General features: G+C 36.8%; 1 protein-coding gene across 5 annotated transcripts in view; it reads left to right on the forward strand.

Moving 5' to 3' along the window:
- Nucleotides 1–21,990, forward strand: part of HEATR5B (HEAT repeat containing 5B) — an 89,199-nt gene that overhangs the window by 3,194 nt on the left and 64,015 nt on the right. For 4 of the 5 annotated variants that reach the window (XR_007471114.1, XM_033419281.2, XM_004265054.4 and 1 more), the window contains exons 3-12: nucleotides 1,276–1,487; nucleotides 4,964–5,072; nucleotides 6,658–6,807; nucleotides 11,007–11,178; nucleotides 13,051–13,208; nucleotides 14,194–14,443; nucleotides 16,959–17,114; nucleotides 17,804–18,054; nucleotides 19,830–19,941; nucleotides 21,107–21,259. Coding sequence is in view for 4 of the 5 variants with exons in the window: in XM_033419281.2 (XP_033275172.2) it covers nucleotides 1,276–1,487; nucleotides 4,964–5,072; nucleotides 6,658–6,807; nucleotides 11,007–11,178; nucleotides 13,051–13,208; nucleotides 14,194–14,443; nucleotides 16,959–17,114; nucleotides 17,804–18,054; nucleotides 19,830–19,941; nucleotides 21,107–21,259 (1,723 nt within the window). In the remaining variant the exon portion in view is untranslated. Of the gene's footprint in view, nucleotides 1–1,275; nucleotides 1,488–4,963; nucleotides 5,073–6,657; nucleotides 6,808–11,006; nucleotides 11,179–13,050; nucleotides 13,209–14,193; nucleotides 14,444–16,958; nucleotides 17,115–17,803; nucleotides 18,055–19,829; nucleotides 19,942–21,106; nucleotides 21,260–21,990 lie in introns of those variants that run through there. The other variant, XM_033419280.2, reaches the window with a different exon arrangement.

The raw sequence follows: 21,990 nt of genomic DNA on the forward strand, positions 1-21,990 counted from the left end.
GTTATTCCTCATTCTCTTTTGCTGGCTCTTTCTCAGTCCTGGGCACTCTTTTTTTATTTTTATTTTTAAAAAAAAACCCATCTTAATCCTTCAGTGATATCATCTAATCTCATGATTTTTACTGCCATCTATGTAGTAATGATTACCGGATATCCAACTAGCTACTCCACCTCTTTCTCTTGAATATCTAAACAGCATCTCAAAGTTAACATATTTAAAACTAAGTTCTTGATTTCACTGTCTCAAACCTATCCTTGCCCCAGTGCTTTCTATCTCAGGAAATGACTGTATAATCCTGGTTGCTCAGGTCATAAATCTTAGAGCCATTCTTCACTTCCTTCTTTTTCTCAAACTCCACATCATATTTATCAGCAAATCATATTGGTTCTCTCCCCTAAATATATCCAGAATTCAGTTACTTCACATTATTTCCATTGTTACCACCCTCATTTCTTGTTGGATTATTGCCACAACTTAAGTGCTCACCGTGCTTCCAGCCATGTACCTTGTAGAGTATCCTCAGCTCAATAGTCAGAAAGACCCTGTTAAAGCATTTAATCGTGTCCCTCCTCTGCCTCAGACTCTCACTGAGAATAAAATACAAAGTTCTTACAATGGTGTAGGAGGCATTGCATGACCTGCTCCCTTCTATCATTCTGACTTCATCTCCTGCTACTTCCTCTGTCTTATTTTGCTCCGGCCACACTGGCTTCTTGCTGTCCTCAAGCATGCTGAGTATGCTCCCACCTCAAGGCCCTTGTACTTGTTGCCTGCCTGGAATGTTCTTCTCCCAGATATCTGCATAACTCACATCTTCACTTTTCAGAGATGCCTTTTTCTTACTAATCTGTATAAAACAGGAAGAACTCACAGTATTCATTTGTTTATTTGGTAAACTCTGTTTCTCCCCATTAGAATGTAAATTTCATGAGGGCAGAGACTGTCTATTGTAATCACTCTTGCATTTGCATTTGGTTTTAATTTTTAATAAGTCAGCATGGAAACTTTTTGGATATAGAGTAGTCACTTTTATTGGCAGCTAACTTTGTGGAATTGGAGGAGAATGAGGAGAATATTTAATCTAGGAAAGAACGGTTCATTTTTTTACTGAACTCTTCCTTATCTTGAAAATTCTCATTTATGGTTTTATACCTAAAGTAATATAGATTTTAATTATTAGAGTGCCTTAACTGTTAAGTATTTTTAAATTTTCACTAAAAGATAACAAAATTATGTATAAGAAAAAAATTGATGATCTTTATTTTTTTATAACAGACTGATGTAAAGGAAAAACAGAAAAAACTTGTTGAACAATTAACTGGATTAATAAGTAGTTCACCTGGACCACCTACGCGAAAATTGTTAGCTAAAAATCTTGCAGCCCTTTATAGCATTGGAGATACTTTCACTGTTTTTCAAACACTTGATAAATGTAATGACATTATCAGAAATAAAGATGACACTGCAGCCTACTTACCAACAAAACTGTAAGTACTTACTTTGAGATTGACCTTTGAAACTTGTTTTTTCAGAGTAATTTATCTTAATAAGGGCCTGCTGATCATAAAGACCCCTGTGTAGATGGAACCTGAGATATGCTGCTGACAATAAAAGCTCTAAGTAGGTCTGGGAAAGGAGTTCTATTTCAACATGTGCTCCATTGCCCCTGGGACTTTTAGCAAACTACAGAGAATTGGTATGATGTCAGCAATTTGCACAGGGGGTTTTGGTAATTTTGGGAGGAGATAATATTCTTGGCTGGGATGGAAAGAAAAGTAAAGATTTTCTGGGTGATGAGATTGAGGCAGGAATGGGCAAACTATAGCCCACAGGCCAAATCCAACTTGCCACCTATTTTGTAAATGAAGTTTATTAGAATTACAGACATGCTCCTTCATTTAGGCGGTGGCTGCTTTCACGCTTAAATGGCAGAACTGAGTACCTGAGACAGAGACCATTTTGCCTGCAAGTTTACTGACTCCTAAATTAAGAGCTTGACCCAATTTCAAGCCCATACCTGTGGTCTGGGTCAAGGGCAGACATTTTGAGAGCAAGTTTTGAGGATAATGGCGTAGGGACGCATCCTGTGAAAGAGTCAAATAAGAAAATCAGGAGTTATTATAGTAGTGAGGAGTGTTGTGGGCGGGAAAGTAACAGCTGAATAAACTTAGCTGTGGTGTGACGGGAGAGCAGTGTCAACAAAGCCTTCTCAAAGAAGCATCAGCCAAAGATCAACCATCCAGGAGGAAATATGGAAATGAGTCAAGTAAGGGGTTAAGATGGGAAAAGGGGAAGATGGATGTGACAGGTCATGGACTGGCAAATTTTATGGAAAGGGCCAGATAGTAAATAGTTTTGGCTTTATGGGGTATCATCTCTGTTGCAACTACTCAACTCTGCCATAGCTGGTATGTAAATAAATGAGTACAGCTGCGTACCAATAAAACTATTTACAGCAACAGGTGGCAGGCTGGATGATGGGCCAGATTTGGCCTGCAGGCTGTGGTTTGCTAACCTATTTTCTAGACAAAGGAAACTGATAATTGGAAACAGAAGTGGCTTATTTATACCTTATATACAGTGCTTACAGAAAGATACAAAATAGTGGGGGGAATAAGTTGAGGGGAAAATGATGAGTCCAATTCTGGGCATGCTGAATCTGGAGTCCAAGTGGGAATATCCAAGTGACAGTATGTAGTAAGCAGTTGGAAATCCTGGTCTGGATTTCAGAGACCTGAGCTGAGAATGTCATTTTGGTGAGTAGAGAATGAAGATTTTAGAGTAGGCTGAACCCTTTAGTATGGATAAAGTTACCTAGGAAGAGTATTATAATACTGTGTGAGAAGAGAAGATAGCAAGGATACAACTTTAGAACACCAACATTCAAGGAGCCAGGACCAGTATAATAGCTTAGAGGAAATGGAGAAATTATTCTGAACCCAGACATTGATTTTTAGGTCTGTTTTCAACTTCATAGATATGTTGTGATTAAGTTTTGTGTTGTTTGGGATAGATGTAGCTCTCAAAAGTTTTACAAGAGATTAGAGTGTACTAGTGTTTTCCAGTTTATTTTGGAGTTTGAAGCTATGTAATAGTTTTGTGATTTAGTTCTCTGCCATTTGGCAAATCCACACGTAATTTTATAGTTCAGGCTAAGTAGACTTTATTACATATTATTCATACGTATTTCCAGTGGATTCATGGGTTCTATTTAGGAATTCACTAATATATTCTGGCATGTGACCTCAGTCATTTTTAGCTTTGTTATCAGCCTATAGAGTATTGAAAAAAACATGGGATTTGGAGTCAAAGAAGTGAAGGTCGATTCTCTGATTCTGCTGTTAATTGCTTGTACGATAGTAAACTATATTTAATCTCTCTCAGCCTCAGAGTAACTTGCTCAGGACACATAGCTATTGTGTGACATGTTCTAGGATTTAGGTACAGATGTGCCAGACTCCAGAGGCTACACCTTTATGCCCAGCTCCTGCCGCTAAGCTAAGCTCAGAGCTATTCACTTATTTACTGTTTACATGAGTGATGGTAGGGTGATTTCCCTACCATGGGAAGAGATGGGCTGCTGTTACATTTCTTCTTCTATGTTGTCAGCTGTTCTGTTAAACCCATTTAGATTAAATTTTACAAGTAATTGCTTATTATTATTTATATATTAAGAGGCAGACACTGTGAGTAATACAAAAATGTATAACCACCTCTGTTTCTGGACTTTACATTTCCGTTGGCAGGGCAGGATAAGATATAGACATATAAAATTGTCAAGTTGCAACACAGGAAACGATATAATTTTGTCAGAATGAGTGGTTGACATTTTACGTATAATGAAAGAAGAGAGGGATCATTGTGGATGAACATAATTTGGAAAGTCCTCAAAAGGAAAGGTTGGGTTTCTTTCCAAAGGATGGGTATGATTTGTTATGTAAATATATGTTTATTCTCTTATTTTCCTAACAAGAATACAATTTGATTATCCATAGTATCTGTTACAATTATACAGAATAAAGAAGGTATTCTTTTTTAAAATTTTTTTAAATTGAAATATAGTTGATTAATGATATTGTGTTAGTTTCAGGTATACAGCAAAGTGAGTCAGCTTTATAGGTATATATAATTTTCAGATTATCTTCCATTATAGGTTATTACAATATATTGAATATAGTTCCCTGTGCTGTACAGTAAATCCTTGTAGATCTATTTTATGTATAGTAGTTTGTATCTGCTAATCCCATACTCCTAATTTATCCCCCTCCCCGCTTTTCTCCCTTTGGTAACCATAAGTTTGTTTTCTGTGTCTGTGAGTCTGTTTCTGTTTTGTCTATTGGGTTCATTTGTATTATTTTTTAGATTCCATATATAAGTAATATAATATTTATCTTTGTCTGACTTACTTCACTTAGTATGATATTCTCTAGGTTCATCCACATTATTGCAAATGGCAATATTGCATTCTTTTTTATGGATGAGTAGTATTCCATTGTATATTTACACCACATCTTCTTAAACCAGTCATCTGTTGATGGGCACTTAGGTTGTTTCCATGTCTTGGCCATTATAAATAGTGCTGCTACGAACATTGGGTGCCTCTGTCTTTTCGAGTTAGAGTTTTCATCTTTTCAGGATATATGCCCAGGAGTGGGATTGCTGGATCATATGGTAGCTATATTTTCAGTTTTTTAAGGAACCTGCATACTGTTTTCCATAGTGGCTGCACCAGTTTACATTCCCACCAACAGTGTAGGAGGGTTCCCTTTTCTCCATACCATCTCCAGCATTTATTATTTGTAGACTTTTTGATGATAGCCAAGAATCAACAAGGTGTTCTTGAAAATTAAGGATTTGTGGCCAAAAGTGTCCTGCACAAATACAAATTGATTTCTGAAAATAAGAAAAATATTATAAAATTATTAATCTGAACAGTGACTGGTGAAAATGTCACTTCTTACAGGGCTGCAGTGGCTTGTGTTGGAGCATTTTATGAAAAAATGGGGAGAATGTTAGGCAGTGCATTTCCAGAAACAGTAAATAATCTTTTGAAATCTCTGAAAAGTGCAGAGGTAAGTTTTACAACAAATATTATTTAAATGTTTTGCTTGTGGTGGGAGTTAGATGTTAGTTAAAAATATATGTTGCCTTTTCTCTGTCAGTGTAGTACTTAATATTGCTTAGCAAGAGGGTAATTTAAAATTATTACTTGCAAAAAAATATTACTTGCCCCTTGTTTTAACGTACATTACCTCATATTTCAGGGAGAAGGGAAAGAATGCTTTACCTTGACAAAGAATAGGTTTATGTATTATTTTATTTAGCCCTAGGAATATTATTGTACTGCCATATTATTTTTTGTGCCATAGCTAATGTATTAGTTTCCTACGGCTGCCATAATAAATTACCACAGACTGGGTGGCTTAAAATAACAGAAATTTATTGCCTCACAATTCTAGAAGCTAGAAGTCTGAAATCAAGGTATCAGCAGGGCCGTGCTTCCTCTGATAGCTCTTGGGAATAGTCCTTCCAAGCCTTCTTAGCTTCTGGTTGTTGCTGACCGTCCTTGGCTTTGGTGGTATTCCTTGGTTTGCAGATGTATCTCTCCAATTTCTGTCTCCATTGTCATATGGTGTTCTCCCTATGCATCTGTGTTTTGTGTCCAAATTCTTCTGTTATAAGGATACCGGTCTATTATAAGGATACCAAATTCTTCTATTATAAGGATTAGGGTCCACCCTAATATAGTATGACCTCATCTTTACTTGATTTCATCTGCAAAGACCTTATTTCCAAATAAAGTCATGTTCACAGGTAACAGGGCATAGGACTTGAACTCATCTTTTGGCGGGACAGTATTCAATCCACAGCAACTAATATGAAGTAAAAATAGTTCTGTTTTGTCATGTCAGTTTGGTATTACTTCTGAAAATTCCTTGTTCATTTGGGGTTAACTGAAAATAGACCAAGCACTGGTCTCATAGTCTAATTCTTTGTCTAGGAAAGCTAAAAATTTCTTGGACAACACCTCTTCTGGGAACTCTTTGTCTATTAATTTATTAAGCAAGAATTGAGGGCATATTCTCAGGCATTAGGCATATAAAGATGAATAAGATCTACTCCCTGACCTCAAAGAGCTTACAGTCTAGTGAAAGAAATCTATGTTTGAATAAGTATACTATCAGAAATATGAATCAAGCACAATAAGAGTATAAAAACAAGAGTTCAGAGTAGTCTCAAGAAGTTGATAGTTTGGAATATATCTGTGAGAAAGTTTTTAAAATGTGTTGGATGTTTTCTTCCTCTTTTAGATGGTTTATATTCTTAAGTACTTTTTACTTAACTTTTCACATTCTGAAAGCTTGGATCCTTGAGGTATTATATTGAAGCTTTTGAATTTGTCATGTTCTCATTATTTGCACTTCAACAGATCATGGAAACATAAGAATATGTTTACTTATTGTAACCTAATTTCTCAAATAATTATTTTGTTGAAGTTAATAATTATTTTTACCTTTCAGGGACGTTCTAAAATACTTTTTTATTTTTCATTACTTAACTGTTTACCTTTAGAGGTAAGACCATTAGGCCCAGAGAACTTTGGTCTTTTGGTATGTTCTTATTTAAACGTAGAATTTGCTTTATGTTCTTTTCTAGTCTCAAGGGCGAAGTGAAATCTTAATGAGTCTACAGAAAGTTCTAAATGGACTGGGTGGTGCAGCAGCTTCCTGTCATCGTGATATTTATAAGAATGCCAGGTCTCTCTTAACTGACAGGTCAATGGCTGTTCGATGTGCAGTTGCCAAGGTTAGTACTCGGCTGTTTATAATGTTGCTCCTTATCCTGCTTGCTCTGAAACAGTCAATGATTTTTTTTTTTCTTTGAAAGTTTCAAAATAAGGTGGCATGATTTTGGTTCCCATGGATTAGTTTCATTTCATTTTCTAGAATTATATGTAAAATGGAATCAGGTGGTATGTGCTTTTTTTTTTCTTTTTGCCTGGCTTCTTTTAAACAGCATAATTCTTTTGAGATTTCTCAGTGTTGTTACATGTATCAATAGTTCATTCCTTTTTATTGCTGAGTAGTATTTCATTGTATGGCTATGCCACAATTGGTGTATTCCTTCGCCTGTTATGGACATTTGTGTTGCTTCCAGTTTTGGATATTACAAAAAAAGCTGCTGTGAACATCTGTGTACTAGTTTTTGTTATCAACACATGCTTTCCTTTCACTTGGGTAAATACCTAGGAGTGGAATGGCTGGATCATATTTTAGATTTACATTTAATTTTTGGAGAAATTGCCACTGTTTTCCAAAGTACTATGAGATTTCCTCATTCTCCATGTCTCACCAACATTTGGTATTGCCAGTCTTTTTAATTTTAGCCATTCTTATAGATATGTACAGGTATCTCATTGTGGCTTTAATTCGCATTTCCGGACTAATGATGATCATATTTTTAGGTGCTTATTTACCATCCATATCTTCTTTGATGAAGAGTCTATTCAAAATTTTTGTGCATTGTTTTATTGAGTTGTTTTCTTATTATAGAGTTTTTTTAACATCTTTATTAGAGTATAATTGCTTTACAATGGTGTGTTAGTTTCTGCTTTATAACAAAGTGAATCAGTTATACATATACATATGTCCACATATCTCTTCCCTCTTGTGTCTCCCTCCCTCCCACCCTCCCTATCCCACCCCTCTAGGTGGTCACAAAGCACCGAGCAGATCTCCCTGTGCTATGTGGCTGCTTCCCACTAGCTATCTATTTTATGTTTGGTGGTGTATATATGTCCATGCCACTCTCTCACTTTGTCCCAGGTTACCCTTCCCCCTCCCCATATCCTCAAGTCCATTCTCTAGTAGGTCTGTGTCTTTATTCCCATCTTGCCCCTAGGTTCTTCATGACTTTTTTTTTTTTTTTAGATTCCATATATATGTGTTAGCATACGGTATTTGTTTTTCTCCTTCTGACTTACTTCACTCTGTATGACAGACTCTAGGTCCATCCACCTCACTACAAATAACTCAATTTCATTTCTTTTTATGGCTGAGTAATATTCCATTGTATATATGTGCCACAGTCAGAATGGCCATCATCAAAAAATCTACAAACAATAAATGCTGGAGAGGGTGTGGAGAAGAGGGAACCCTCTTGCACTGTTGGTGGGAATGTAAATTGATACAGCCACTATGGAGAACAGTATGTAGGTTCCTTAAAAAAGTAAAAATAGAACTACCATATGACCCAGCAATCCCATTACTGGGCATATACCCTGAGAAAACCATAATTCAAAAAGAGTCATGTACCAAAATGTTCATTGCACCTCTACTTACAATAGCCAGGACATGGAAGCAACCTAAATGTCCATCAACAGATGAATGGGGGCTTCCCTGGTGGTGCAGTGGTTAAGAATCCGCCTGCCAATGCGGGGGACATGGGTTTGAGCCCTGGTCCAGGAGGATCCCACATGCCGCGGAGCAACTAAGCCGGTGCGCCACAACTCCTGAAGCCCGTGCGCCTAGAGCCAGTGCTCCACAACGAGAGCAACCACTGTAATGAGAAGCCCGCTCACAGCAACGAAGAGTGGCCCTGCTTGCCGAAGCTGGAGAGAGCCCACGCGCAGCAACGAAGACCCAACACAACCAAAAATAAATATATAAAAAATAAATTTAAAATTAAAAAACGAAAACAAAACCCAAAAAAACCCAGATGAATGGATAAAGAAGATGTGGCACGTATATTATAGAGTTTTGAGTCTACTTTGTAGGTTCTTTATTTCTATATCAGATACGTGATTTGCAAATATTTTCTCCCACTCTGTGGTCTGTCTTTTCATTCCCTAAATAGTGCCTTTCTAAGAAGCGAAGTTTTGAATTTTGTCAAAGTCCAATTTATCAGTTTTTCTTATATTGTGCTTTTAGTATTGTATCTAAGAAAGCTTTTCCTAGCCCAAACTTTCTCCTATGTTTCCTAGTTTTATAGTTTTACACTTGGATGTATGATCCATTTTGAGCTATTTTTGTATATAGTGTGAGGTATGAATTGAAGATTTTCTGTTTTGTTTTGATTTTTGCACACGGATATTCACTTGTTCTAGCACCATGTTGAAAAGACTCTTTTCTTCACTAAATTGCCTTTGCACCTTTGTTGAAAAGCAGTTTTCCATATAAATGTGGATCTAGTTTTGGAATCTCTATTCTGTTTCATTGATCTGTTTGTCTATCTTGATGTCAATAACACTTTCTTGATTACTGTACCTTTATAATGTCTTAAAATCAGGTAGTGTTAGCCCTCCAACTTTTTCTTTTCCAAAATAGTTTTGGCTATTCTAGGTCCTTTGCATTTCCATATAAATTTTAACTTGTCCATTTCTACAAAAATAACATGCTGAGATTTTTATTCAGGTTGCATTGAATCTATAGATCAGTTTGGGGATAGTTGACAGCTTAACAGTATTAAGTCCAACTCATGAATGCGATATCTCTATCTCATTCATTTAGGTCTTCTTTGATTACTCTTAGCAACATTTTGTGGTTTTCAAATGCACAGATCTTGCACCTCTTTTGTCAGATTTATCCATAAGTATTTCATTTTCTATGCTATTTTAAATAGTATTGATTAAAAGCTTTGTTTTTCAATTTCTAATTGTTCATTACTAACATATAGAAATACAACTGATTTTTGTACATTGGTCTTGTATCCACCAACCTTCTTAAACTGCCTTACTAGTTCTATCAGCTTTTTTTTTTTTTTTTTTTTTTTTTTTTGTGGTACGCGGGCCTCTCACTGTTGTGGCCTCTCCCGTTGCGGAGCACAGGCTCCGGAGGCGCAGGCTCAGTGGCCATGGCTCACGGGCCCAGCTGCTCCGCGGCATGTGGGATCTTCCTGGACCGGGGCGTGAACCCGTGTCCCCTGCATCAGCAGGCGGACTCTCAACCACTGCACCACCAGGGAAGCCCTTGCTTTTTTAATAGATCCTATCAGGTATTCTGTGCGGACAATCATGTTGTCTATGAATAAAGACAGTTTTACTTCTTTTCCAATCTGGATGCTTTTTATTTATTTTTCTTTCTTACTGCACTGGCTGGTTAGATCCTTCAGTGCAATATTGAATAGAAAACATGAGAGGTGACATCCTTGTCTTGTTCCTGATCCTTAAGGGGAAAACATCCAGTCCTTCACCATTAAGTATGATGTTAACTGTCAGTTTTCCTTGATGATCTTTATCAAGTTGAGGAAGTGCCCTTATATTTCTAGCCTTCCAAGAAGTTTTTATCAAGAATGGATTTTGTCAAATTTGATTTCTTGTGTCGTTTCAGTTGTTGCTATTTTTTAATTAAGTGGGTTTCTTTTTTTTTTGGCTGCTTTCTGCGGTTTGTGGGATCTTAGTTCCCCAACCAGGGATTGTATTGGTAGTCTCAAAGAAGCAGCTTTTGGTTTCATTTCTGTTTTTCAGTTTGCTGGTTCACTGATTTCCTCTCTTATCTATATTACTTCCTTTTTTTCCTGCTTACTTTGTGTTGAATTTGCTCTGTGTCATCTAGTTTCTTAAGGTAGAAGCAGAGGTTGTTGATTTGAGACATTTCTTCTTCTTTTTTTTTTCGGCTGCGCCATGCGGCTTACGAGATCTCAGTTCCCCTGATCAGGGATTGAACCCAGGCCACAGCAGTGAATGCCCAGAATCCTAACCACTAGGCCACCAGGGAATTCCCCAGAGACCTTTCTTCTTTCTAATACAGGAGTTTAGGGTTATAGTTTCCTCCTAACTGCTGGAAACTCTCTCAAGGCAGTAGGCTGGAACAAATGTAGGGTTCAACTTGCATTTTCCATCTCTTAAGGATTAGCATCCTTCATTGCCTGATGTCCAGTGTCTTTGAAACTTGTTTCATATATTTTGTCCAATTTTTTAGTTATTTCAGGAGAGAGAGTAAATCTGGTTCTTGTTTATCCATCTCTGGAAGTGGAAGTTCTAATTTACTTTTTTTTTTAAATTCTAGTGTCTCCTAGAACTACAGAATGAAGCTGTGTTCATGTGGACTGCTGAACTGGAAAATATAGCCACTCTCTGCTTTAAGGCTTTGGAAAACTCAAACTATGGGGTACGGGTGGCAGTGTCTAAACTCTTAGGAACAGTCATGGCTACAGCATTGATGCCAAAACAAGCAACAGGTATCGTTGTTTGCTAGCCCCCGATCTAGACTGTAACAGGTATTTGAAGGTATATGGAATGCTTCCTTCTAAATGACTTATTACTTCTAGGCAAGTCACTTTAAAGGCTTTAAATTAGTATCTTTGTCTACTTTTTCATAAAATAGAAGTACCCAAATGGCATTTTCCTTGATACAGTCAGGACTTTTTTTTTTTTTGGCCACACTGTGGGGCATGCAGAACTTCCCCAACCAGGGATCGGACCCAGGCCCCCTGCAGTGGAAGCACAGAGTCTTAACCACTGGACCACCAGGAAAGTCCCAGTCAAGACATTTTTTATGATGATACTGTGCAACATTACATGCATCAAGTATGTTGGACATATAAGCAAAGAAGATTTATGAAATGGTTTTGTATCATGTTCAAGGGACTGGAATCTGGCACTTTACATGCCTTCTTACTTTCAGTCCCTGGTGAGTAGATCCCCATTCATAGCATAGTATATTTTTCTTGACCATTATTATAAGCAGAATCAGAGACAGCATTGATTTTCCGAGTGACTTCTACTGTGCCTCACAGTTCCATAGAGATGCTTCAGGGACAGTTCTGAGTAGATGCTGAGTGAATCCAGCTCTGCTGTTGTCCCTACCCCTATTCCATCTCTGTATTGTAGAAAGAGAATCAGATCTTACAGATTCATGTCCTAGCTCTTATGTGTTTTGGGGGGGTTTTTTTTGGTTTTTTTTAAACAGCTTTATTGGGGTATAATTGCTTTACAATGATGTGTTAGTTTCTGCTTTATAACAAAGTGAATCAGTTATACATATGTTCCCATATCTCTTCCCTCTTGCGTCTCTCTCCCTCCCACCCTCCCTATCCCACCCCTCCAGGCGGTCACAAAGCGCCGAGCTGATCTGCCTGTCTAGCTTTTATGTTTATTTGCTGTGAAACCCTTTGAGCTTTGGTCTCTTCATCTTTAATCATGATTACTTCAGTGTTTGAATTAGATAACAGTGATGATGATGATAGGTAACAATTTATTAAGTGCTAACTATGTATAAGGCACTGAATTAAGCATATAACAGAGTTGTTTTATTTAATCCTCTCAAAAGCCCTAGGAATCCTAAGTACTGTTGTTATACTCATTTTATAAACAAGGGAATTTAGGCTTAGAGAGATTGTGTCGTTTGTGGTGTAATAAGTGTTCTATTAAGTGAAATTAAAACCCAGGCATTCAAATTCCAAAGCCTGCATAGTTAATCATGAACTTTATGCCTCTCCTACAGAATTTTTGTGAGGATTATGTTTGCTACTGTGTAGGAAAGGACTTTATAAAATAGGAAGCTCTTTACAAGGGATGGCAAGTCGGTTGCAGTCCAGTGACGTTTCAATCCATTGGTAATTGTTGTATAGAAAGTGTGGTCTTGGGAATTCCCTGGCGATCCAGTGGTTAGGACTTGGCGCTTTCACCGCCGTGGAACTAAAATCCCACAAGCCATGTGCTGTGGCCCAAAAAAAAAAAAAAAGTATTGTGTCCATCTCAACTGGGAGTGAGGGCTGCAGTCAGTTAGCAGTATCTGCTGTGAATGTGCGTTGTCTTTGTTGTGTTACACATATCAAGGCTAACATAATTGTTAGACTATTTTGACATAGATATATTGAATTGTTTTAATTTCTAGCTCTTTTTTTAGCATTTTTTTGCTTCAAAATTGAATTTAATTTTACAAATATATTGTAAACTTTAAGATCATAAGAAAATAAATGACCCTATCTCCTTTGTAATAGTTTAAGTATCCTTAAAAACAACTACTTGAATTTTAAAGCTAGATTATTAGAAAATATTATTTAATAGCAAAATATATTTGCTTATAAATATATTTTTCTTCCTGAAAGTAATGCGCCAGAATGTGAAGCGAGCAACATTTGATGAAGTCTTAGAACTCATGGCCACAGGATTTCTACGTGGAGGGTCAGGTTTCTTAAAGAGTGGTGGAGAAATGTTAAAAGTTGGAGGGTCTGTTAATCGTGAAGTGAGAGTTGGAGTTACACAGGTTTGTAATATATATGTATAAAAGAATTCTCTTGGTATCACATGTGAAATTTCATGGAAGACTCTTACTAAGTAACAGCACGTACAGAGATTTTTAATACTGTCTAAAATTAAATCATTTTTAAAATGTCTTTCAAAACATTTCTTTTACTAAACGAATGAATTACATTCAAATCTAAATTGCATCTTATATGGAAAGGTAGGTATTTGATGTGTAAAGAAGCCTATGTCTGCTATATCTATCTGTCTGTCTTTAACAAAATTTTTCCAAATTTTACTTCGCAGAAAATCAGAAGTAAAGTAATTGAGTTTTAATTGAAATTGTATTCAAGTAGCTTGAGGCATTTCAATTTTAATGTTTTCCAACTCTTGTAGCTAAAAATATTGGTTAGTACTTTGGATTTATCATCATTGATTAATCACCAGTGCAATTATGCAGTTAAACCTGACTTGAAATTATAGTTTCAAAATAATAATTAATACCAAATAAGATGTTATGGTTAATAACCTAATAATAATTAACACCTAATAGGATGAAATGGTTTTTTTGATCTTAGTCAAAATCATCCAATTATACCTTATTCCAGAAACAAGCATAAAATGGAAGTAAACCATTTGTATCTTACAGTCATAAGCAAATGTTTTGTAGCTCTAGCTCAGCGTTTATTTAGCATGTTGGGGTTTTATTACTATAACTTATCACCTTCATCACCAGGGTGAATTCACCTTTCCTTCCCTCCCGCACCATTCTCTCTCTGTGTTCTTCTTGTAGTTATTATCCTGAGAGCTGTTTTTAGTCAAAGATACTTCAACCAGTAATTCCCATGCTAGAAGTACTAAAAAGGTCTCAAGTTTTAAACTTTCTCAATTTTAATCTCAAAGATAATTGATTTTTCATGCTGTCATCAGTTATTTACGTAGTTGCTTTATCTGTAATTTCATTTCATTTATATAAATTTATCTAAAGCATCTTAATCTATTTACAGGCATATGTTGTTTTTGTAACAACATTGGGTGGTCAGTGGTTAGAGCGTAGCTTTGCCACATTCTTGTCTCATGTACTTGATCTGGTTTCCCATCCTCGGGCAACGCAAACACATGTAGAGGCTGTGTACTCCAGACGGTGTGTCTCCTTTATCTTGAGAGCTACTGTGGGCAGTTTGCTAGGTGAAAAAGCCCAGATTGCAGCTGCCAAAGAAATATGCCAAGCGATTGGAAAGCAAATGAAAGCAGTAGGTAAGAATTTTTCTTTTTAATAAATTAATTTATTTATTTACTTTTGGCTGTGTTGGGTCTTCATTGCTGTGCGCAGGCTTTTCTCTAGTTGCGGCGAGCAGGGGCTACTCTTTGTTGCAGTGTGCAGGCTTCTCATTGTGGTGGCTTCTCTTGTTGCGGAGCATGGGCTCTAGGTGTGCGGGCTTCAGTAGTTGTGGCACACGGACTCAGTAGTTGTGGCACCCAGGCTCAGTAGTTGTGGCTCGCGGGCTCTGGAGAGCAGGCTCAGTAGTTATGGCACATGGGCTTAGTTGCTTCACAGCATGTGGAATCTTCCCGGACCAGGGCTAGAACCCGTGTCCCCTGCATTGGCAGGCGGATTCTTAACCACTGCACCACCAGGGAAGTCCCAGTAGGTAAGAATTAATGTCATGATCTGTATTGTTGATTACTTTAGTCATTTAGTTCTTTACTGTTATTCTTAATAAATACTAATAGATCTGATTAGTTCATATACCTTTCTGGACTGTGTTTTAATAGTCATTTTTATTGTGTACTCTTATTTGATATTCAAACAACATATAATTACAGTGAAGTGGAGTTTTTCAGTATTTGGTTAGTGTGTTTGTAAGGTTAGGCTTTCTGTTTTATATCTAGTATCTACCGATTTTATAGCTCTCCTGGTATGCCGCAGCACATTGAGGAATCTTTGAGGAATAATCTATTGTGGTTTTTCTTCTTGGAACCTATTGTTTTATAAATACATGTTGTTTTCCCCTCCGTTAATAGGCTTAATGTGAAAATTTAGAGAGAAACAGTTACAGGTGGTTTTTCGCCCACTATAGGATATACTGTGAAACCTCAGTAATTCATAATTAAAAGAAATCCTTTTCTAGGAAGTGTCAATTTTATAAACTTTTCTGTTTAACAAGTAGTTATTGAGTATTTGAGATTGCAAAGCAGTAATTCAGGTTTTGAACAGTGAGTAAGATAAAGTTCCTGCCTTCCTGGAGCTTATAATAATACAATTAAGGAACTAACGCAAAGTAAAATATAAATTCTATAAGATAATTTACTTTTATCACTCTTGGGAATATACATTAACTTTAATCAAGAAAATTATATTGGTCTTCCCTGGTGGCGCAGTGGTTGAGAGTCCGCCTGCCGATGCAGGGGACACGGGTTCACGCCCCGGTCCGGGAGGATCCCACATGCCGTGGAGTGGCTGGGCCCGTGAGCCATGGCCGCTGAGCCTGCGCGTCCGGAGCCTGTGCTCCGCAACGGGAGAGGCCACAACAGTGAGAGGCCCGCGTACTGCAAAACAAAAACAAAAACAAAAAAAACAACAACAAAAAAATTATATTGCTTAACAGGGGTCTTTAGAAATAAGAATTTAATGAATAGAAAATATCCAGCACTTTATATTTAGAGAATGTATATTGAACATCTTATAAAATTAATAAAAATAAATCCACAAATAGTTTATAGTTTTTGTTGTTTATAATAGCTTACTAGGCAAACCATATTTTAAATGCATGGGACTAACTGAAAGTTAGGAATTGTGAATTAAAGGGTGTTTAAATTAATGAGGTATCATTCTTTAGGTATGTTAAAATATAATCTGTCCTAGGTTCACAGCTTTATAAATATTTGTATATTTATTCCTTGAAGAAATGTTTGAGTGTCAAAGACACTGTGCCAAACAGTGGGAGTAAAACAGCGAGCCACACGTAGATAGCACCTGTTCAGGGAGCTTAGAGCTTAGTACCTAAAAGAAAGAGTTCGTGCATTTCCAAGTGCAGAAATGTCTAAGAAGAAAAGAGGCATTTAATTTTAATCCATAGTATATTAATCTATTATATCCTATTATTCTACATTTTATAACCTGGTAATTCATAATGAATGTAAATAAGAAAGTTTTACTGTCATTTAAGGGTTATTAATCTTAAGGTCACAGATTTTTAAGCCATTAAGCCATTCGATTTTTAAAATGGTAAAAGCAGAATTAAACATAGTGCTGTGTACCTGGAATTTATGGAGCAGAATATATTCTCAATTAGTAATTTGACAAGGAATTTTTATTTGTTTCATGATTAAATATGGTTCAATTCTATTGGAAGCTAAAAGGTGGGGCCAGGGACCAGCAAGTTAATGGAAACTTTGAGGACCATCCCAGTAAGAAATTCTAAAGTCACTTTCCTTATAGATCTTCTTTCTGGTCAGTAATTTGACAGTGATGCTACCAGCACACTACAGCTCTTAAAATAGCAGTGATAATAATAAAGTAACAATAATAGGTGCTAATGTTTACTGAATGTATATTGGGGGTAGGCATTGTGCTAAATTCTTTATATTGACTTTTTATCATTGTGGTTTTGATTTGTATTTCCCTAATTGTTAGTGATGTTCAGCATACAAACAGAGTTCTTAACAGTCAGGTATCAGCTGGTATAATTTAAAAACATAAATTGTGTAGATCAAAAAATTATATCACAATTTAATTCACCCACATTCGTACATGATTTTGTGTTTCCAGAAGCGGTAGTGAATGACACTAGTGGTGAAAACAAATCTGGAGCAGCAGACATTGCAGCAAGCCAGCATGTGATGGTTTGCGCCCTGCAGGAGCTTGGGAGTCTGGTGCAGAGCCTAAATGCCACTGCATCCCCTCTTATTCAGGAAGCATCTATAGGTACGATATTCACTTATATGCTGGAATATTTTTTTCAATATTTTTAGAAGTCATAGGTGTAATTGATATTTAACTCCTGATTGGTTGCTTATCATGGTAATTAGCAGTTTACATCATTTGTTAAAAGTTGGGTTTTATTTAGGATTCACTGTGATAGTGAATCTTGAATTAAATGTTGAAATAAAGTTTTGGGAGACGAATCAAAAACAGTCATGGTAGTTTTGTTTCTAAACTTTATTGAGTACTTTATGCCAACATTTATATTTTATTGGATGTACTATGTTCTTTGTAGAAAATGTTCCTTAAAGTACTTTCCTGTTTATGAGTTGATATATGTGTTTTTTGGCACAGTTCTAAATGTATCTGTATAAAACCATAACAATTATGATTTTAATTATTGTGTTACACATAGTTCTTTTTTTTTTTTTGCGGTACGTGGGCCTCTCACTGCTGTGGCCTCTCCCGTTGCGGAGCACAGGCTCCGGACGCGCAGGCTCAGTGGCCATGGCTCACGGGCCCAGCCGCTCCGCGGCATGTGGGATCTTCCCAGACTGGGGCACGAACCTGCGTCCCCTGCATTGGCAGGCAGACTCTCAACCACTGCGCCACCAGGGAAGCCCTACACATAATTCTTTTAACTCATGAAGTTGTGTGACTTCATTAAGAGTAATTTTTTGAGTATTTTTTAGGCCTTTTGGAGACAGTGACTTCAGTGCTTCTTCACCCAAGCATGGCAGCTCGACTTGCTGCTGCGTGGTGTCTGCGCTGTGTGGCTGTGGCACTGCCTTTCCAGCTGGCACCATTTCTAGACAGGTGTGCAGAACGACTCAACAACCTGAAAACTTCACCAGAAGCTGTTAGTGGATACAGTTTTGCAATGGCTGCTTTGTTAGGTGGAGTTCATCAGTGTCCTTTGGGCATTCCTCATGCCAAGGGAAAGGTATGACAAAGATCCTAAGATTGTAAGTGCTGTCACATGGACTTTAGTCTTTATTGGAACACCTTCTGTGATTGATGTTGAACTGGGTGATCAAACAAAAACAGTTTTACTGTGATAATAAATGATACAGTATTCTGCTAATATGGAGTCGACAGACCCTAATTAAAAATTTTTTTTTTTTATGGTGGTACGCGGGCCTCTCCCTGTTGTGGCCTCTCCCGCTGCGGAGCACAGGCTCCGGGCACGCAGGCTCAGCAGCCATGGCTCACGGGCCTAGCCGCTCTGCGGCATGTGGGATCTTCCCAGACCGGGGCACGAACCCGTGTCCCCTGCATTGGCAGGCGGACTCTCAACCACTGCGCCACCAGGGAAGCCCCCTAATTAAAATTTGATATTTAATCCTGATACAGGAATAATAGTTTTGTCTGGGTATAGTATCATTTTATAATTTATTTTAGAGAGAGGAATAAAAAAAGCCCTTATAGTAATTCTTTAGAAATCAGAGCTTTTCTTTGAGGTTTTAGAAATAAAAATTCACATTGCTATATTCAAAATGTCAAGAGAATGTGTTATTGCTATAGTTAGCATTTTGGTAATACTTAATAAAAGTTGAATGGTTTTCATGAATCAATTACTTTTTTTTCCCTTTCTCCTATACCTTATACTACTATCAAGATTTTCTTCTTAGGAATATTGTGTTTGTATAAATATTATTTGCAACTTTATATTGGGGCTAGATCTTTTGGGTTTTTTTTTTTTCTGTTTTTTTTTTCTTCCTGGGTTACCAGGCCCATGTCCATTCATTTCTGTGAGTTCCATAGCTGCTACTTAAATCTGGGCTTCCATCTCCCTTTGTCATATGCTTGCCTCCTCACTGATTATTCTTCTTGGAATCTTTTTCTCCCATCTCTTCCACCCCACTTTCGTATTTTATGTTTGCTCAGAGACCCTTAGGAACTACTCAGGGATCAGAGAATAAAATATAATCACCTTTGTCTGCTAAACTGGTACCTTCATAATTTGCCTTTATTCTGCCCTTTCATTCTAGTTTCTCACTGCTCTAGTCAGACTAGTCATCTTGCTTTCCTTCCGTGCTTTTTTCAGCCTCCATGTCTTTGCTCTTGCTAATCTCTTACATTAGAATTTCATCCCTCTTCTTGTTCACCTGCACCAAACATAGCTGCTTTAGGTCTCTTTGCTGACCACTACATCTGTACTATTATCATTTGATTATGTGCTGCTTGTTACTTCCCATTTTTCCTATGTCTTCTGTCTCTAAGACTATAAGCACCATAAGATTAGCTTAATGGCAGATGTATAATAAGAGTTCAACAAATCTTTAAACGTAGGATAACAGTACTACTAATAATAGCATTTATTGAGTGATTACATGGACCAGCGCTGTTCTGAGTACTTTGCTGTATTAATTTATTAATCCTCATAAGAGTGAGGTTGGCACTCCTGTTATTCCTATTTTAGCAGTGAGGGAACTGAGGCAGAGAGATTGAGTTATCCTAAGTCAGAAAGCTAGGAGATGACAAAGCTGGGATATGAACTCCGGCATTCTGGCTCTAGAACTCGCTCTTAACCACTGTGTTGTAATGGGTCTTCTCAAAGTCAGCAGAGCAATCAGGATTGATTAGGTATTGATGTTGCCTCTTTAAAAACATGTTAACAGCAACAACAAAAAAGGATAACTTCTTTTTTAAAAGTATACTAGCTGTGTATTTTCTTACTTGATTTTGTTAAAATCCAATTCTAAACTTTTCTTGCAGATGGTAGTTAGTATTGCTGAAGATCTCTTACGAACTGCTGCCCAAAATAGCAGGCTATCTTTACAGCGCACCCAAGCTGGATGGCTCTTACTTGGAGCACTTATGACTTTAGGTACAATTATATTTGAGTAGGATTTTGTCTTATTTTATAACTGTCAGTAGACTGTAAAGAAATTTTAATTTAGAAGTATTCAACTTCACATTCTAGACTTTGAATGAAGTTAAAAAATGGTAATGATGTTTTTCTCATCATTTGGTATTAGATTTCTCTTTTTGGTAATTTCTGTTTATGTACATTTAGTGAGAAAGGTGTTAGCAAAGTTTCCCCTTTGCCATCAGAATAGCCATGGTCTAAATGATTAGCCTAGTATTAATGTAAAGAGATGAGAGCATGGGGCATATTCCATGCCCAAAGTAAAGACCAGTGACATGATTTTAGTAGCGTGATAAAGTCACACTTAAACGGCATCTCCCATTGGTGTTGCTTTCTTGGGGTTATCTTTATGCACTTCACTTTCCTAAGTGCTATGACAAATCTGAGATGCAGGCAAAGTTTAGCACTGTACATAGAACAGAAATATGTTTTATCATTGTGATAAGGTGTGTCCACTTTTTACTTCACGTGTTTGGCTTCTACTATAAAAAGTATGCGTGTGTGTGCTACAAAGTTACTCACTGCTTGATGCATCTACCTTTTGGAAATTAAACCTTGACTTCATTTTTTAAAGAAAATAAAAAGTGGTAACTTTTTTTTCTAGAAATTTATGTTGTGTGCTATGTTAAATGAATTCCTTAGCAATGGAAATATAGGTTCCTGGTTCTAAATATACTACTCCATAGAACTAAATTAACCATATAAATTGCCCTTAAAATGGAGTAGTAAATATATGTATGTGTTTGGGAGTGGGTGTACATGTTTATATACATATATAATATTTATAGAAAAGGCATCATAAAATGTGTCCCAGATATATTTTATCATTGATAGAATGTAATCCATCATTCTGAATATATTTGGGTAATTTCTTTTAGATGACTTTTTGTGGATTTGTTTTATGTTGGATGCTAAAAATATTGATAGTTTTTAGGTGAATTTTATTATGCTTTAATATATATTTTACTTACTGAATAAGAAACATTTTGAAAATGTTAATATTAGAGACAAAGATACAGTGAAATGATAGATATTGTTAGAGCTTGTTTGGGGCGCTTTTTGTTGACTTTTGTTTGTAATGCTATATATATGTATGGTTTGGTGTTCTCATTTTCTCTGTCAGGACCATCTGTTGTTCGTTACCATCTGCCCAAGATGTTGTTATTGTGGCGAAATGTTTTCCCTCGTTCATTGAAGGAATTGGAGGCTGAGAAGGCCCGAGGCGATTCTTTTACCTGGCAGGTAACATTGGAAGGTCGTGCTGGAGCTTTATGTGGTAAGAACTGAAAGGACTGCACTTTCAGGATATTATTTTCTTACTAAAATATTTGTGAAGTGAAGGAAAATGATTACTTCAATTTTTTACTTTAATATATAATGATGAATCTGTACACTTTTGGATTTAGAAAGAAACTTTATAAGTAATCTATACCAGTTTACTAATTTCGTAATAAAAATGAAGCTGAGACTCTGAAAAGGAGGTTAGAGTTCATGATCAGTTAGGAGCTGGAACAACCAAGGTGTCTTAATTCCCAGTTATTGCATTCTTCCACCTGAAGAAGCACTGGGTCACCAAGTAAAAAAGCCCAGTGCCTATTTAAAGGAAAAAGAAACAGGATTACCAAGGTTACTGAGTTTACAGTTAGTTTTTTCTTAATGGACAGATAGCTGTTTTCTCCCATCAAATCTGCAAAAGTTGATACGTCTTTTAGATACCAGCATTTTAAAAAGTATGAAAGTTGTTTTTGTTTGGGAGTCAGCAACTTACAGGAAAGGCTCAAGTTTTGTTTTATTTGAAAACTAGAATTACACAGAGTGACCCTGTCCTTTTTTGCTTTATCTGAGGGTGAAAAGTGCTTCTTTTTTCAAACTGTGGGAGACAGATGTACACTTAACCATAAGCGCCACAGGGCAAGGTGTTAGTTTTGTTCCCACACATCTAAGAGCTGGTTTAGTCTTAGCTCTACTGCTAAAGAGCCAATAAAGCTATGTCCTCTCACTGGGCCA

This window comes from Orcinus orca, chromosome 13, assembly GCF_937001465.1.
Source record: "Orcinus orca chromosome 13, mOrcOrc1.1, whole genome shotgun sequence".
NCBI classification, from domain to species: Eukaryota; Metazoa; Chordata; class Mammalia; order Artiodactyla; family Delphinidae; genus Orcinus; species Orcinus orca.